Here is an 18704-nt window from a genome sequence, read left to right on the forward strand (position 1 = left end):
TTATGGAAGTTCAAATAATTAACGAACTATACTATATCCTATAAACTCAAAACTATGCTCTCCTATATATCCTATAAACTCACCATTCCACAAACCTCATTTGATTCGTTCTTTCTTTTTATTACATCAAATATATATTGTTTCACATCATTCACGTATTAAATATCCCAATTCATTTTTATCTACGTTACACTTTATTATTATTTACTAGCTATCGTATAGAAAAATTCTTATTTCCCTACTAACTACTCCAAGATTCTGTGCTTGAAATATTTAAACAAGTCACATGATCAAAATTGTAGTCTGTACATTGAAGTACAATTTCAAGTTATATAATGGCGCCCATAAACTAAAGTTCTATTTTTAAAAGACAATTGGCTTTAAGGAAAAAGAAAAAAAAAAAAGGAAAAACAATTAATCCCAGTTAAAGAATAAATAGTTTCATGTTAGGTCACATGATGTGGATCTATAACTTAGATATGCTAAACTACTCTCGATATTGAAGTTTTGATTTGATTGGTAAAGACATAATTATACATATATAGCTACTACTTTATTAAAGTTAATTAAGCCAAAAAGAAAACACAATCATGTCACTCCAATTCAAGGGAATAAATTCCAATTAAAAAAAAAAAACATATAAGATCATGAGATTTTATTTATTTTTATGGCATATGCATGTGATTAATTTTATTTAAAAGTTTGATTGTTCCAGAAGTCGTGTCTCCTGTTGTTTTGTATTTCAAAATTAAAATTTTATGTTCAGTGCTCAAGGGAAAACAAATTGTTCATATACAACCATTAGATAATGGAATATAATAGATATCTGCTTAATAGAATCAACCCCAATTAAATCAACAAGGGGTTGATTTCTATTCTTTAGCAAAAGAAAGGATTTTCAGTGAAACAATTGCTTACTGTTTCAACAAATTGACATATAGATAATTACATTCTCTGCTGTATAAAATTATTTATAAATCAGGAGACAAAACACTACCATTGTTCGGTTAGTAAATACATAAAAAAGAAAAAAGAAAAGAAAAAAGGGGTTTATATAAAAATGATTGAAGGGGTAGCAACCTACGAAGGTCCAGTGGTGGTTTCTTAGGGCTTCTCATTATTGTCGAGATGGGCTTTATAGATTAATAATATACATCGTCAAGCTAAACCAATACCCCTTTTTCCTTCTTCTTCCTTCTTCTTCTTTATATATATATATATATATATATTTACCCTGACGACGACAGTATGTATGCATGACGTTTCCTTTTTGTTTGGCGTTTTTTTGTTTGTGATGCTTATTTATTCCCCATAAAATTGGACTTCTGTCTTTAATATGTTGACCATTGAACACTAAAAAAAATAAATAAATAAGTTTTTAATGGTTATTCATACTGGCAATTTGTTAATTATTTTTTTTAATACAATAATTGATCCCTACTTTTGACCTTTTAGTCATATGTACGTATGCTATGTAATTGGAGCTTTAATTAAACTTTAAAAGGTGAGAATTTTTATGTTCTTAATTCTCTCTCAAAATTATTGTTGTTTTTCTCCGCCCTATGTATTATACACCAATACAATACATAGTACATATATACACCATTGTTGATGCAAGAATATTGGAGGACTAGCAAGATGCTTTCAACCTGGTAGTAGAGGTTGGATGTCTAATATATGTGGTCAAGAACTCGGTGTCTGGATTCCATTGCCTAGGATTTTGATGTCTAACTTCTTTGTCTAGAGTAGGACGTCCGAATCTTATCATCTAGAAGTCTCAACGCCTACCGTATGTGATCAAAATTTTGCAAAATAAAAACTTGTGAAAGTGGATAAGCCACAAATCAAGCTCGTCTAAACATCTACGTGTTGGACCCAAACCCATGACTAGTATTTTAAAGAGTTTTCAACGTGCTAATCTTAGTAATGCAAGAATCTCATTTGATATACATATTTTGTTTTGAAACAAAATTTTCATCGAATAACTCCAAATTATAATCAAATATATTATTTAATGTTTTTTTTTTTTTTTTTGCCCTAACAGTCCCTCGTGGATATCAATTTGAAGAAGAAAGAAGAATATGATATGTTGAGTTGTAAGAAACTTAGATAATTTTTCTTAAAATGTTAAATAATTATGAAAGATTTAAATTATGCTGCTCTAATTTTGAAATTTCTTTTTACTTTTGAATGTTGAATACATATGAGAAGTTAAATAAAATTAAGAATTAGGATTAGCAAAAAGAAAAAGAGATAAAGGAATGGAAAGCATAGTATTGAAAGAAGATATATGATAGATATGTTTTGGTGGTGTGTATTTAAATATAGTGATTATATTATGTAAAAGAAGTAAACAACAGAATCATATAATTGTTTTTGAAAGAGAGAAAGTTTAAAATTGAAAATATAGGAGTGTGGGACTTTGGGAGCAGCCGATTAGGAGTGGATTTTAGGAGAATAACAAATTAAAATATATATTTCTTCCACCTCATCCCTTACCTAATCCATCTTTCCTTTTAATTAATTACCCCTTTATTTTATTCTTTCCTTCTTCAAGCGGCCGCTCACCTCAAATTTAATAAACGCTCTACCTTTCATTCATCTTTTTTTATTCATTTCCTTAAAAAAAAAAAAAAAAAAAAAAAAAAAAAAAAAAAAAAAAAGAATTTGAGGATGAATTAATATTATATAATCCATTTCAAATCACCCATTACTCCACTAAATCTGTTCTTAACCGTTATTAGAAACCATTGCCTCAAAATTAGGTCTCCTAACAAATTTTAAATTTCCTCTTTCAAGAGAATTACTGATTTCATATGTATATTTACAAAGTTTTCTCATATAACTTTTCCTTCCAATTCACTCCTAATTTTATGATTAAATTGGTTAGCTGAATGCTACTTTTTTATTTTATAAAGATAGAACATGATTATGTGTGGACTCTCTTAATATTTATAAAGTTGTATTATTATTTTGAGCTTTTACAAAAGGTCTTAAAATTTATAATTATATACCAAAAATTTAGAAGACTACATTTAAATTTGAATTTGATTGTATTTGAAAATGCTTCTAAACAAAAAGATGAAAAAGCTAGGATCAAACTAAAGAATATAAAAAGAAAAGAAAGAATAGAAAATAAGTAGGAAAAGAAAGTGGGCGTTGGGAGTTGGGTGTATAAAAAGGAGCATTACGGATGATTGATTGTCATTGGGGTGTGTTCAAAGAGAAAGAGTGTTTTTTTTGAAAACCTAATTTTGAATATCATATCATCACATCCAATAATCATCTCGATGGCATCGGTGGGGGTTACGGCCAATAAACCGGTGGTGAAAGCGGTGGCTTTATGCGGCTCTCTTCGTAAGGCTTCCTTTAATCGTGGCCTTATTCGAGCCGGTACGTCTAACAACTTAACTTAACCCCCCGCTCCCCCTATATATTCTATTACTCTATTATTCTATTATTCATGTTACGTTGTTGTTTATGTAATGAACGATTAATTACTTGTTGATTAGCGATGGAGATTTGTAAGGAGGAATCGGGAATTGAAATCGAGTACCTGGAAGTGGAGCCCTTGCCCATGCTTAATACCGATCTTGAAACTCCAGACGGAGGTTTTCCCCCGGTCGTTGAGGCTTTCCGCCACAAGATCCTTCATTCCGATTGTATTCTCTTCGCTTCTCCCGAGTATAATTACTCTCTTGCCGGTCTCTCTCTCTCTCTCTCTTGTCAAACTTCAATTTCCTACTAATTACTAAACTTTAATTACCCACTGTTTGACTTTCAAAATTGTATACTTAAATTGAGTCGAAAAATCTACTGCTTTAATATTTGTCATTAGACACCCATCTCCTTTGTTGCACCCAATTAAAGAAGGAGTGTAGAACCGTTTCTACTTTAACATTTTGTTTTACTTTTAGTTTAATTATATATATTTTTTTTATTTTTGAAGGTCTAATAATTGTAATCATTGCTTCCAATTATTTTTTAAATTTAGTGAAAGTAAAGTTTTGTGGAAATGGATTAAATAGCAATAATAAATAAATTTGATGAAAGAAAAAACATTATATATATATATATATATATATATATATAGTTTAATTTGGTTGTTGTGTGGTAGCAGCTCCCTTAAAGAATGCAATTGACTGGGCATCAAGACCACCAAACGTGTTTGCCGGGAAGGCAGCGGCGATAATGAGTGCGGGCGGTGGATTCGGCGGTGGGTTGGCACAATTCCATCTCCGGCAAGTGGGAGTGTTTTTGGACCTTCACTTCGTGAACAAGCCTGAGGTTCATGTGCATGCATTTCAACCACCTCTCAAGTTCAACCAAGACGGTGACTTGATCCATCAACAAACCTATCATCAATTGAAACAACTTCTTCTTTCCCTTACCAACCTTTCTCTACGACTCCAATCCAATTCCAATTAATTACACTTTGTTTTCCCTTCCTTTTCTCTTAATTCCGATATCCTCCCTTCAATAAGTTATTACAATTAATACCTCCCTTGCAATCATATATAATCATAATCAATAATAATCATCTTTGTATTGTGTGTTACTTCCTTCATTATTCTCAGTCTTAATTATTAGTTACAACATATTTACCTTTCAATTTGGATCGGATCACCTAATTAATTATAAATTTATAATTTTGTCCAATTTCATCCATTCATTTTATGCTATCATATACTGAATTGGATTGTCTTGGCTTATTGAATGATAGATAAGATGTAATACATTGTCAAGTGTGAAACTGGGTTCAACTCACTGTTAATAATGGATGCATGTTTTCTTACTTTAATTCTTGGTTCGAGAATTATTAAAGGGCCAGCTACTGGATGGCCCATTAGTAAAGTTATTGAGCTGATCAAAATAAAAGGGAAAGGGCATTTGAGAATATAAAGCCCCATGCTTTCCAATGGGCTTTAACTATACTGCCCTCAATGGAATATATCACAAATAATTTTGAGATGTCGCTTTTTTAAATTCTTTTAAATTGATTGGTAAATCATGTATGTTTTAAAGTAGAAGAAGTAAAGTATAAAGATTTGAATTGTTAGTGAGTATTATCAATGTGTGTTCTCTCTTATATTTGGGTTGTATAAGAGGCAACCACATTATATTGTAGCGTCTTCAAATAATTTCTCCTATACATAAAAGAAAAAGTAACAGTGTTCTGTTTTTTCTTTTATTTTATTTTATCTTTTCCAACCCCTCCTCTCCTCTCCCCACCTTAGTCTTGGTTTAAATCCCCTCATTTTATTGATACCAATTTATTTTAAAAAAAGGTGTATGATGGTCATTGAAGTTTTAAAAAGTAACTAATTCCTCCTTGTCAAGAGTATGTTTATTTTACGTTAGTTGAGTTAGGCTTACAAGTTAGTAAAATGTAAACGAAGGTTAAAGTTGAAAATTAAAAAGAAGAGAGAGAGAGAGAGAGAAGTCACATGGGTGCAAACTAAAAAATGAGATTTTAAGATAGACATAAACAAATTAAAGTTTTAATTTGTAGAGACTAAATTAATATAATTTGATTTGATGAAATAGAGAGGAAACCATCAATTCGGTTTTAGGGTATGCCTGCCCTAAAGATTATAAATACAAATTAAAGATGGCTCTATTATTGAATTCCCATCCAAATCCTATTATTGCTACCCTTATCTCACTTTTCCTCTCTCATTTTGGGCTTACTTTTTTTTTTTTTTTTCTTTTAATACATCTAAGAAGAAAATGATCTTCATCATCTTTTATTCTTTTCAATTGAAAGATGTGAATCACTGCCATTTTCATGTCCTATCCAAAAATTTAAAACTACACCTTTGTTTTAAATTATCATTTTTGTGTTTACTTTTTTTCTCGGTAACCTTAAAATTGTAAATTTTATCCCAAACTTTTAGTAAAAAAAAAAAAGAAAATTATATTTAGATATAAAAATTAAATTTATATATTTTCTTATAAATTTCAAACTAATATCTAATAGATTATTTGAGCTCCTAATACTTAATAGGTAAGAGCATTTTAAAAGTCATTATTTGATTGTTAAAAATATAGCAATAATTAACGAATACTTTAGTAACTTAAAAGTAAATCCCTCAAAACGAATCGAGAAAGTTGTGATGAATGTAAAGAATGTGGTTTTGTAGCCGGTGAAAAAGGGGTGAGTTGAATATTTTGATTTTTGGAAAATAAAGATAATGGTAAAAGAATGATTAAAAGGAAAAGGGAGGTTGAGGAGGGGAACCGCCTCCCAAATAGTGGCGGCTGGTTGGAGTCCTCCAACCACATTCATTCACCTCCCCCTCCATATGTTCCTTATAACCTCTCTCCAAATTTCTAAACAATATATACAAGTTCAATTATTATTTTACTTTCCTTTTTACTAATACCCTCTATGTTTTTATATACATTTATTCATCCCATCTTAATAATATATCATATAACATCAAACTCAAACTTTTACTTCATTTTAAATATATATATATATATATATATATATATATATATATATATATATATTTTGATGTATAAGCAACCCTTTGTAGATTAAAAGTTTCATATTTGAAAATTAATCTACAAAATTTAATCAAGTGGGCTTGTTTAAGGTTCAATAATAGGTATCACCTGACAAACTCCAACGTCCTTCTTTTGTTTTTTCTATCTTTGTCTTCAATTTAGTATCTTCATCATATTCAATAACCTAATTAAACCTTAACACAATACTCATTCTTTTGGATTTATTAACTTTTTTTTTTTAATATCGTAATTAATTGCTAGTTTAGCGGATTAATTTCCTACCCAAAATGCAGCATGAACATGATTTAATATATTAACATACAAAATGTATGTATTATTGATGCTTCTATTTTTCTTCATATATTCATCTTCCACCACACCTTTTTTTAATTTGATAAATGACTTAATTTATTTATATTATAGTGTCCATGTCCAAATATTTCTGTTAAATAATTCCAATGTTTCATAACTAAAACAAAATATCCAAAGAATATATATGGGTCCATCAAATCACATGATATCCATATTTACATAATCAAAAGGTTAGAATGTTATTGGATTTTCTATAATATGATGTATAGGACAAAACAATTATCCCTACCATTTGATAATATATATGTAGTACGGTACAGGTTTGAGTAGAACAATATGAAGGATTATAATGATTAGAAAATGAAGGGAAGTAAGTGATGTTAGTATAGAATTCTAATACATATTATATTATATGTATTAGAAAAGTATAAGTGAAAAAGAAACGACTGTGGATTGGGAGAAGATGGGGGTAGGGGTTTGGAGGAAAAAGAGTTGAGAGACAAAAAGAGTATTTGTAAGTCTGACAAAAGAGATAGAGATAGAGATAGAGATAGAGATAGAGATAGAGAGTATGTAAAGGCATATTATTAGAGATGTAGGCAATGGGAATGGCAATGAAGGGCTTTTAACATTGTACACATCAAAAAATTCATCTGGTTTGGGTTTGGTCATTTATGTTTTCCATGTCATCGCCACTTTGCCTCTATTTATGTGGACAACACATTCACCTTTGTCCCCTCCCCTCCCCTCCACAACCCCCACTCTCTTTTTCTAGTCTTTCTATTCTTAAGTATATGCCCTACTCATCAATTTTCCCAATTAATACCATCACATATATATCAAATAAATAAATAATGGTCTTTGCTTTTACACGTTCCCTATTTTTCACCCAATCAAATCACACACACACACATATATATCTCCCTTTCTTTGCGTTTCTGTCAAATGAAATAACAATAATAATCATAATCCCCCCATATTGCCTTTTTACTCTTAATTTGATCAATTAATGCCTTCCATGTGCATCCCTTCATCTTATTTTTTTTTTATTTTATTTATTTATTTATTTATTTATTTATTTTGCTTTTCTTTTAATTCCCTATATATATATATATTATATAAATATGGTTCCTATTTATCCATTTTCAACCCCTTTTTACGCCTCTTCTACTTTTGTCCTTAATTCCTCTACTCTTAGCACATTTATATATGAAAATCAAATCACACACACAATTTAATTACAGTAAAAGTGATCAAACAATGTGGTATATATTCAAGAAATTTATCATATCAAGATGATCAACTCTTGATATATGAAATTCTAGATCATATAAGAATGGCACTTATATAAAAGTAATTAAATATCTGCATCAAAAATACTATACTATGAAGATGCATGGAGATTTAAATACATTATGAAAATGATATTTCTGCCCAAACTATAATTAAATTCTATGAAAAGAAAAAAAGGAAAAGAAGAGGCTATATTATGAGTAGTCTTAAATGTAACACATGGAGTCTATATTGGATGAAAAGGTTGGGTTTGAATTGTCAATTTAACAAAAGATCTAATTGTTCCAACATTTTTATTCAAAAGTTTCAACCAAAATGTTTCTTCAAACTAACATTAAATATACACTATAGTTTTTAGTTGATCATGTCCAGCTGTATACAAAAGCAACTCAAAGTTGCCTATGCTTTAACTAAAAATAATCCATAAAACATGTTGAAAGATTTTATGTTGGTTTGTGGGAATAATATTCGTTCTTAAAAAGTAGTTCATGCTAAATAAGGACACCATTATCAAATCATTGAGGAATGTAGGACCACAGTGATGAACTTACGTGTGTATAAATTGTAAAAATAAATAAAAAAAAAAAAATTATTTTGATCACTTTAGTTTCACTGCTTTTATAGGTTTGTTTGTAAAAATTTATTTTAATATAAAAGTAAATCTAAAAATTCCATTGCTTATATATGGTGAAGTTAATTTTTATTATTTTGAAGTAAGTAAGACAAACTGTAACGAAAATAGTCATTATTTTTAAATAAGAAAAGAACATGATTATATAACTTGAAAGCAAAGGAAAAAAGAAAAAAAAAAAAGGGGGGGGAGAACATAATTAGTATAAAGATTAATAAATAAAAATAAAAATAAATGGTGAAGATTCCAACAGGATAAGTTGTGGGTAATGAAAATGTTTTTGTTTGTTACCCAAAGTTGAATAATGGTATGTGTAAGACACCTTTACGAAGGGAGGGGGCATCCATTTATTTTTTTTTAATCCCTTTCTATCTAGTTATTATAATTTTGTGGTAAATAGTGATGTAGGAAGTAAAGTCACATATATTCTGTATATGTATAATATTATTATTAGCAATTATTATTATTATTATTAGCAATTATATGTGCGTAGACACATTCTACTGCTTTTTTCTTTTTCTTTTTCTTTTTCTTTTTCTTTTAAGTAAACTCACTTAGTCAAAAGCTTATCTCCAACACTTTTTCAAACCCCTTCTTCAGTTCTCCTTTTTTCTCTTTTTTTTTATTTATTTATTTATTTATTTACACAATCACTTTAGGTCTTTTTGGCTTCATTTTTTAAATAATCTGCTTTTATTTTTTAAATAATTAAATTTTCGTACACAAGCAGTATCATTTATTTGTTAGTTTAATCATTTAAATTTTATTTAATTAAAAAAAAAATCCTTTATAATTATAGATCATCTTTTAAACTTAAAATTTTCAACAAATGATAGTATGGAAAACCGATCAAAATTGTAAACTTTTGTGTATGTCATAGGATAGGATTTTTTTTTTTTTTTTAATTTAATTTAATGCTAGGATATAGCCCCAAATGTTAGAGATCAATTTATAAATTACGTACATTTATCATTAGTTATAACATTTTAACATTTCAATTGTTAAGATATATATATACTACAATATTTTAACACAAAATTATGAGAAATTTAAGCTTATGTTGGAATATGTTTGATATATATATATATATATATATATATATATATATATATATATATATATATATATTAGTTTTTAATTTTAAGAATAAGTCATTTTGAAAACAAAATGACTTACAAGAAGAAAGAAATGAAGTTTTTAGATGAAAATAAATAACTTTTCTTGTTCCATGCTTCTTACTTGACTTTATCTAAACAAATTTTCATAATTGAGTAGGTTGAAATCAATTTTTAAAGAGCAATTATTGTTGTTGTTTAAAATATTTTAAATTCTTACAGAATTCCAAGTTTTTGTTTTAAAAATTAAGAGGTCAATTCTATTTGATAAAGGACACAAATATAAATTCGAATTATATTTATTAAGTTATTAAAATGTATTTTCATTCAGGTCCTTAAAACTTCAAAATATTTTATTTTATTTTTCTCAAAGCAATTGTTTGTCATTATAAAGTTTATTTATTTTTTTCTCTCCAAAAAAACTCATTTAGTTTTTTTCAAGTTAAAAAAGTTATTTTAGCTTTTCTACTAACAAGGTTACTTTTTTCTTTTAAATATACTATTAAAATGCTAATGGATCTATTTTCTTAAAAAATTTACGTCTAATACATTGTTGATAACTTTAAAACCTACTTTAGAGTAATGAACATGAATATTAACAAGGGTAAAAAATGAACCAAAAGATATATTTATATTATGTTTCTACTAAATATTTTCTTGAGAATTAACGAAAACAAAAGACAAGCTTTCTCCATTTTGAATACAATTTTTTAGACCATCAAAAGTAATTTAAAACTTAAAGAAACTAAAATAAATATTACTAGTCTTTCTAGTTTTACACCTCTTACTCCTCTTTTTTATTATTCCTAAAACAAATAAAGTTAATTTTATAACTACGTAATTTTTATTTATTTATTTATTCGGCTTAGACAGACTTCCATGACTACAAAATACAATGTCATGAACATTAAAGCTTTAATAATATAATTTTTATATTTTTAAATGCTTTATATATATATATATATATATTGTAAAATATGAGAAAGTACGAAATAGTTAAAACTAAGGAATACTAATGCGAAAAATAGAGGCTAGGAATTTGGAAAAAACCATGACACAATCTATAGACATATTTCTCATCAACCATTCTTTTGTAATTCCTTGTTTTTACCTAAAAAAAGCTAATTTTAGTTGGGGATGAGTATTGAAAATTGAGAATGCTCCAATTCAATATCAAATTTTGTTTCAAATGTGTGTCAATAAAACTTGTCCATACGATTACTATACAAAATAGAATTTAAAATGTAGTATTAATTAGGTGTGAAAGATAAAGATTTGAATCTTAAAATTTTGGTTTATTGAAACTATATGACAACCAATTAGGGGTAGGTAGCCCTTTTGGGTTGGGTAATAAAATAATTACCAAGCTATTTAGAAAAGTGAAAAAAAGGAACATTATCGTTTTTTGAAACGTAATTTAAAAATGATATTTGAAAAGAGTAGTGAAATAATAAATTGAAATGAAACAAAATCCAAGGTGAAAGAAGAGAAGAAAAAAATGGAGTTTTTAATAAGATGGTATGATCCATCACCATCATGAGCATCATGATGTATAGATGATGATGAGAAACTTTTGGGGTGATAATAATAGGACAAGTGTCAACTTTTAAACCCCACTAAACCCTAACTCAATTCTAGGACCCACCTTTTTCTTCTTCTTTTTCTTTTTCTTTTTCTTTTTCCTTCCCCGTTTTATTGGGAGAGGTGGAGTGGGCCTTTTGGGCTTTGACCTCATTTGGATCTACAAAGTAGCCACCACGTCTCCCTAACCATTGCTTAATTAATTAATTAATTAATTAATTACTCCCTTTTGTTGACATAATCTTCTTATTCACACCTTCTTCTTCTTCTTCTTTTTTTCTTCCCTCTTTTTCTCTTGAGACTCACGATTTTTAGGGACTTAGACTTAGTAGTGTTTTATATACAATTTTCTATAACACATTTGACAAACACTAGGTTAATTTCTCTTCATTAACATTATTTCAATACACGTTCCACAAAACCCTTCCATTTTCTAAATTATTTTTAGTTTCATTTGATTTCACCCAATTCCAATTTAAACCGTACGAATCTTTGTCGTTCAATAATTACAGGAGCAAAAGATTAAAAAAAAAAAAAAAAAAAAACAATGTTTCTATCAATTATAAATCAAATTTAACAGATAAGACAAAACAAAATGGGTATGGTTGAAAGTTTGAGATAGCAATGAGAAGATATAGTGGAAAGATTATTGGTGCCTATCCAATCCAACAAATTAGTGGGAAAAAGAAAGAAGAAGAAGAAGAAGAAACAGAAAAAACACAAAAAAATCCTCATCATCTCTCTCGTCCCTCCAAATGTTTGGTTTATTAGTTGTTTTAGGAACCAAATTCGGGGAAGGGGTTGAAAAGGGGTTGAATTTCTTGGTCCAAACAATTTTTAATTTCTTTTTTTTTTTTTTTTTAAAAAAAAGAAGTAAAAAAATAAAAATAATAAATAATAAAAATAAAAAAATAATTACAGAAACAAAGAAAAAAAGCTTAGTCATTGGTACCAACAACCTTTTGCTTTCCTCATCAATCAAAACAGCTTCGTTCTTTGTTTATCCTTTATTATTATTTTTTCTTATTTAGATTTTTCTTTTTCTTTCTTGATTTTCCATAATCTGAATGGTACCCATTTCACAAAATCATGATACAACCTCAAAACTAGAACGATCATACTTGATTTTCTTTTTTTTATTTTTTTTCTTTTCGTATCCCTCTCTCATTTCACAAAAAAACAAAAGGGCAATTTTTTGTTTTTCCTCTTCGTCTGATTCCTTCCATTGCTCTCTCTTTCCGAGTTTCTGTTACAGAAACACGGGATTTCGTTGCCCCATTTCCCCCCTTTTCGTGGTTTTGAGGATTCTGCCATTGCTATAGAGCCCAAGAAATCGATTTCACAGATATTCTCTGATCTGGGTTTTCTCGAATTCATGTGAAAATGGGGGATGGGAGTGAGGAAGGGAGGGAAGACAAGACATAAAAGAGTAGAAAATACATCGATAGAGAGAAAGAGGTAAAGGGAGAGGAGTTTCAGAGTGATAATGTACAAGGAATACGCTGGAATCGTGAAGGCTTGGGAAGCAACTGTGAGAAAAACACAAAACTCAGCGAAGAAGAGGGCTAATAGCATATTTGCAGCAATGTCCGTTGCCCCTGCCGACGACGAGCCTGGCCCTGGTGAGCTCCATCACGCCGAGAAAGCGATCCCCAATGGCGATTTCTACACAGGGCAATGGATGGACCACATGCCCCACGGCCATGGAAAGTACCTTTGGACCGATGGTTGTATGTATGTTGGTGAATGGTACAAGGGGAAGACCTTAGGGAAGGGCAAATTCAGCTGGCCTTCTGGGGCCACTTATGAAGGCGATTTCAAAAGCGGCTATATGGATGGCAAAGGTACTTACACTGGTTCTTCTGGGGATACCTATAGGGGTTGTTGGGTCATGAATTTGAAACATGGACAAGGCACACAAAACTATGCCAATGGGGATTATTATGAGGGCGAATGGCGTAGAGGGTTTCAGGATGGACAGGGGAGATATCAATGGAAGAATGAGAATCATTACATCGGACAGTGGAAGAATGGGAAGATCAATGGCAATGGGACTATGATTTGGAACAATGGGAATCGGTATGATGGCTGTTGGGAAGATGGGCTGCCTAAAGGGAATGGAACTTTTAGATGGGCTGATGGGAGTTGTTATGTTGGTGTTTGGAGTAAGGATCCTACAGAGCAGACTGGAACTTTTTATCCATCCGATTCTTCTGAGGCTGAAATGAGCTCCGATCCTCAGGAGATTTTTGCCGAGTATTTGAATGATTTTGTACTTTGTTCAGGGGAAAGGATTTTGATCTATCCCTCTCAGAAGATGATAAGTTGGTCCGGGCTCGACCTTGACTCTCCGCAAAAGCAAACAATTTCAAAGAAAGGCAATGATGGGAATAGGAGATTGAGAAGAACATCGGTTGATGGCAAAGTCAGCAATTCTAGTTTTGAATCATTGAATGATGGTTCAAATGAAGCGAGTTCTAGAAATGGGATAGGAACTCATCACCTCCAAGATTTAGATAGCAAAGGGAAAAGGCAATCAAATTTGAGATTTCAGCCAGCAAAGAGACAGGGCGTTACAATATCAAAGGGACACAAGAACTACGAGCTCATGCTAAATCTGCAGCTGGGGATCAGGTATAACTTTGACTTATGCTGTAGTCTAACCTTATTTCTCCTTTTCTACTCCCTCAACTGATATTAGAGGTTTGCCTCATTACTCTGATTAAGAGAGGCCTGTAAGTTTGTTTCAGTTATTGAACTTCTTAAATTTGGGATTGGAAGATGGAATTGGAACGAGGTTAATTTATTCTGACGCTTGAGGGCTTGAGAAAGTGAGTTGGTCCAATGAAATAATCTCCATCCTTTTTCTTCTGTGGCGATTTGAGTAGAAATGATCTGAGACACGCATGTAGCCTATTACATTGAGTTTGTTCAAGAAGTTCAGAACGAATGATGTAGAAAGAATTTTACTCTATAGATAAATCATGGATCACATTGATTTGTATCAATGATATGGAACCTGTCGTTCGAAGCTACTCTACCACAATGAGGCTTCATGTTTTATATATGAGAAATGTCTATTTATTGGCCAATGTATTCATTTCAACTTAGTGATCTTTTTGTTCCATAGCACAGGCATTCTGTTGGGAGGCCTGCTCCAGCAACATCTCTTGATCTGAAGTCTTCGGCTTTCGATCCCAAGGAGAAAGTGTGGACAAAATTTCCACCTGAAGGATCCAAGTATACACCACCTCATCAATCTTCTGACTTCAGATGGAAGGACTACTGTCCTGTTGTCTTCAGGTCTGTCGTTAATTGACAATTTTAGCAATCTGCATTTCTTTAATTGTTGTTAGGCTTAATATGCTAGACGTTTTGCTCAATCAGCTATGTGATCTCTCAAATAATTTAAATGGAAGGAACTTCTTGAGAGACGTTCTTTCAAATTAGAGTAGGAGAGCAAGCCTTATTGCTGGATTACAATGTTTTAATTCTTAGCGAATGTCAGATGAAACTCTTTGATTTTCTTGTCATGATTTTTATATCAGAATATGGCACTGTCTTATTAGTTCACAAATTTGTATTTCAGGACTCTTAGGAAACTGTTCAAGGTGGATCCAGCTGATTACATGCTATCTATATGTGGAAACGATGCTCTTCGAGAACTCTCCTCCCCTGGAAAAAGTGGGAGTTTCTTTTATTTAACCCATGATGACAGATACATGATTAAAACCATGAGGAAGGCTGAAGTGAAAGTTAGTCCTGTCTTCTCTCTCATCTGTCTCAAATTGGGATTCCTTTTCAGTTTTATCTGTGCTTAAAATTATAAGCTGTCCTACATAAGAAAAGTTTCTACTTCCTTTGGCATTTTAGAAATTCTGATCTCTTGCCTGAAGTTGTTCTTGCACGATTAGCTTAGGTTCCCTAATCTTAATGAACTCGTTAATGTGAATTTGGTTATCTTGTTGAGTTCCCAGTACTTTCTTGCAATCTTTATGCCGTTATTGGAAGCTCGATTCTGTGATATACTTTTGTGGTTCAGTTGTTGCTTGTTGCATCTATCCTAGGCTTTGCTACTTTCCGGGTACATGTATGCATATCTGTGAGTTGAATATATTCCAATCTGAACAGGCCAAGATACATGCAGGTTCTCTTGAGGATGCTTCCAGCCTACTATAAGCACGTTCGGTCCTTTGAAAATACCCTCGTCACCAAATTTTATGGTCTTCATTGTGTGAGATTAACTGGGACTTCACAAAAGAAGGTATACAAGGATACTAAAGCAGTACAATGGTTGCCATGGATCCTTCAGTTCACAGATTTTGTTGATTTACAGGTGCGATTTGTCATAATGGGAAATCTATTTTGTTCCGAGTACACAATCCACAGGCGTTTTGACTTGAAAGGTTCTTCCCACGGCCGTATAACTGATAAACCAGAGGCAGAAATCGATGGAACGACAACCCTTAAAGATCTTGACCTTAATTATATATTCCGGTTGCAGAAGATTTGGTTCCAAGAATTTTGTAGGTATAAGTTATTAACATTTTTCCTTACCAGTTGTTTGTTATTCACTTTTGTTCATGATAAAAATTTGTATCTCACTCCTTTGCTCCCTGATGAATGACCTTAACGTACTCATCAAATGAATCTACATCTGAACTCATACTTGGAGCTGAGTTGAAATTTTTCTGAACTGGAATTTATTGTATCATGTAATATAAAATGCTAATATTTTCTTAACACTATAATGATGACCAAATAAAAAAATAAATAACTATTTTGTCGGTCACACTTCTAAAAAGAATGAGAAAAATCTCTACATTTAGCAACGCTTCATATCACATATTTAATATTTTTTTCAAATGAAAACTAAACTTTCATTAATAGGAATGGAAGAAGAAAAAATGAGTGGCCGCACACAAATATTATGGGCCAATATTCTATTTGATGGTTCCTCAGTTTACACCTCTCGTTGATTTTTTCCATTGTGTTTCAATGCAGGCAAGTAGACAAGGATTGTGACTTTCTTGAACAGGAGAGAATCATGGACTACAGTCTATTAGTTGGTCTTCACTTCCAAGAAACTTCATATCGGGAAGCGAGCACACCCGAAAGCCATCACTCAGGTTTTTGCTGTTTATTTGATTCGAGTATCTTGAGCTTCTTATTTCAAATCATTGCTTCAACAAAAAAGCATCTGATGTTCGAAAATAAATATCACAGGAAGTAATCCTGTCTACGAAGCAGATGGTCAGTTAAGAGCAGATAAGGAGCAAGACTCTGCCAGGTAGGATGGACTCATGAACTATTGATATTCAATTCCTGAAATCTTCTAAGGACCTTTGCATGCAACCGCTGTAATATAGCGAGAAACTCAATTATCGTGCTTCTTGTTGATAATTTGCTGATGAAACACGTGTACTTTGCTTTACCATGTAAATGTTCATTTTTCAGTGAAATGTTCAAGAGTATAGTCTGATTTCCTTTCATTCTACTAGTTTATTAGCTTTCTAACATTGATGTTTTAACGTTCAATATCATCACCAAAACAAGCTTGAATTCATTATGATAGCTTGCGGCTGACATTCCCTGACAATCATTATTCTGAAGTCTGACCATTTACTTATTCAGGTGGGCTTCCATTAGTCTTGGCATCAATTTGCCAGCACGGGCAGAACGGACAGTGAGACGGGCAGAGCCCGAAGCTCAGCTAGTAGGAGAACCCACTGGGGAGTTGTATGATGTGATCATTTTCTTTGGTATAATCGACATACTACAAGACTATGATATCAGCAAGAAACTTGAGCATGCTTATAAATCGTTTCAGTATGATCCATCGTCAATATCTGCTGTTGATCCAAAGCAATATTCGAAACGGTTTCGAGATTTCATCTTCAGAATTTTTGTAGAAGACACTTGAAGAAGAAGTTATACTGACCCAATTCATCAAAACTTGCAGACAATGGCCATCCTTGTACAGTCGGTCCGTTGTGAGAAATGGTATCAGTTTTTGATAGAGTCGTAGCGTTTGGCCACGGAAAAAGAAAGAAAGAGCAACCATTTGGTGTATAAAATTAAGGTAACCATGTAGAGCTTTGCCACTTATGCATTGTATTTTTTTTTCTAAGTTAGAGTTATTAGAAAATTGTTATATGATTTAGAAAGTTATAGATGAGAGTTATTACCCTCACCTCACCCAAGTGTTACTAATTTGTAAATTTATTTATTAACTAAAGTTTGAAGACCCAACTGTTACTGAAGTTGTAACTTGGTTTCTATTCTATTCTTTTTATTATTTTTATTAATTTGTATTCATTTTCTTGTCTCAAGTCTGAAAAAGCCTTTCACAATAGTAAAAATAACTATATTTATTTCCTTCTCCGCTCCTTTCATTTTTACATTACTCTGTGTTAATGTTATCATTCTCTCTTCTTTTTCTCATTTTTAGTTCATTTGGGGTTCAAATTCTCAGGAGATTATTCTGTGTTCATAATGTAACTATGCACTTGAATCACTACTTAGTACTTATACTTGACATTACCAAAAAAGTAAATAATAAAGTTCCATTGTTCTAAAGAAAAACACTATTTAGGGTAATGCATTTCAAACATGTTCTTCATTTCACTTGAACTTTTCTTTTCTATATAATATATATCGTACATACTTTTCTTTTCTATTGGATTTGGGAATAATTTATTTTTATATATTTAGATTAATAGTTTTCTTTTTTATAAAGCATTGATGGGATACCTTTTCAATGCAAATAACATTAAGTACCAAAAAGCTAAATTCTACATAACGCCATTAAATGTATATAAACCTATATTTCTGTAACTAAGGAAGGTAGCTATAAATATGTATGTATATTATTCTTGAATATCTTAGTCAACTTACGTGCACATACTTCGACTAATCTTATAAGACAATCAATCTAATCCAATAACATTTGGTAGTAAAAATAATTTGTTGGATATTGAATAATAGATCAATGGTCAATCATTGACCAAGTTTATTATCCAAGTAATCTATGGTCCTCCAACATTTGGGTATGTAATAAATTTCTTAGAATTGTATTTGATCTTTTCACATTTTTCCATAACCTAGTTATTTTTAATACTTTTTTTTTATAAAGAAATATCTAAATATGATGTGTGTAAATAAAAACTGATATCTTTTATTTTCTTCCTACTAACCTACTTTAAAAAAATGTTCTCATCTGTCCTCACAAAGAGTGTAATGAAAAAGAAAAGAAAAAA

The 18704-nt window shown here is 30.9% G+C and overlaps 2 protein-coding genes across 2 annotated transcripts; both read left to right on the top strand.

Moving 5' to 3' along the window:
• Window positions 1-2731: 2731 nt before the first annotated feature.
• Window positions 2732-4558, top strand: LOC103489518 (NADPH:quinone oxidoreductase-like). Its single transcript, XM_008448743.2, has 3 exons — window positions 2732-3393; window positions 3513-3704; window positions 4121-4558. Exons 1-3 carry the CDS (start codon window positions 3291-3293, stop codon window positions 4426-4428), a joined length of 603 nt encoding a protein of 200 aa, XP_008446965.2. The 5' UTR covers window positions 2732-3290; the 3' UTR covers window positions 4429-4558.
• Window positions 4559-12526: 7968 nt separating this feature from the next.
• Window positions 12527-17846, top strand: LOC103489570 (phosphatidylinositol 4-phosphate 5-kinase 6-like). Its single transcript, XM_051090961.1, has 8 exons — window positions 12527-14079; window positions 14581-14748; window positions 15035-15200; window positions 15593-15709; window positions 15782-15975; window positions 16450-16574; window positions 16672-16735; window positions 17080-17846. Exons 1-8 carry the CDS (start codon window positions 12932-12934, stop codon window positions 17366-17368), a joined length of 2271 nt encoding a protein of 756 aa, XP_050946918.1. The 5' UTR covers window positions 12527-12931; the 3' UTR covers window positions 17369-17846.
• Window positions 17847-18704: the final 858 nt, after the last annotated feature.

This window comes from Cucumis melo, chromosome 10 (genome assembly GCF_025177605.1).
Source record: "Cucumis melo cultivar AY chromosome 10, USDA_Cmelo_AY_1.0, whole genome shotgun sequence".
NCBI classification, from domain to species: Eukaryota; Viridiplantae; Streptophyta; class Magnoliopsida; order Cucurbitales; family Cucurbitaceae; genus Cucumis; species Cucumis melo.

Bases quoted from the DNA above. Each gene is read 5' to 3' on its own strand.
- LOC103489518 (XM_008448743.2), top strand. From the start codon at position 3,291: ATGGCATCGGTGGGGGTTACGGCCAATAAACCGGTGGTGAAAGCGGTG. The intron at 3,394-3,512 runs GTACGTCTAACA...CTTGTTGATTAG, and splicing joins TCGTGGCCTTATTCGAGCCG to CGATGGAGATTTGTAAGGAG. The intron at 3,705-4,120 runs GTCTCTCTCTCT...GTGTGGTAGCAG, and splicing joins GTATAATTACTCTCTTGCCG to CTCCCTTAAAGAATGCAATT.
- LOC103489570 (XM_051090961.1), top strand. From the start codon at position 12,932: ATGTACAAGGAATACGCTGGAATCGTGAAGGCTTGGGAAGCAACTGTG. The intron at 15,710-15,781 runs GTATACAAGGAT...GTTGATTTACAG, and splicing joins CTGGGACTTCACAAAAGAAG to GTGCGATTTGTCATAATGGG. The intron at 16,575-16,671 runs GTTTTTGCTGTT...TAAATATCACAG, and splicing joins ACCCGAAAGCCATCACTCAG to GAAGTAATCCTGTCTACGAA.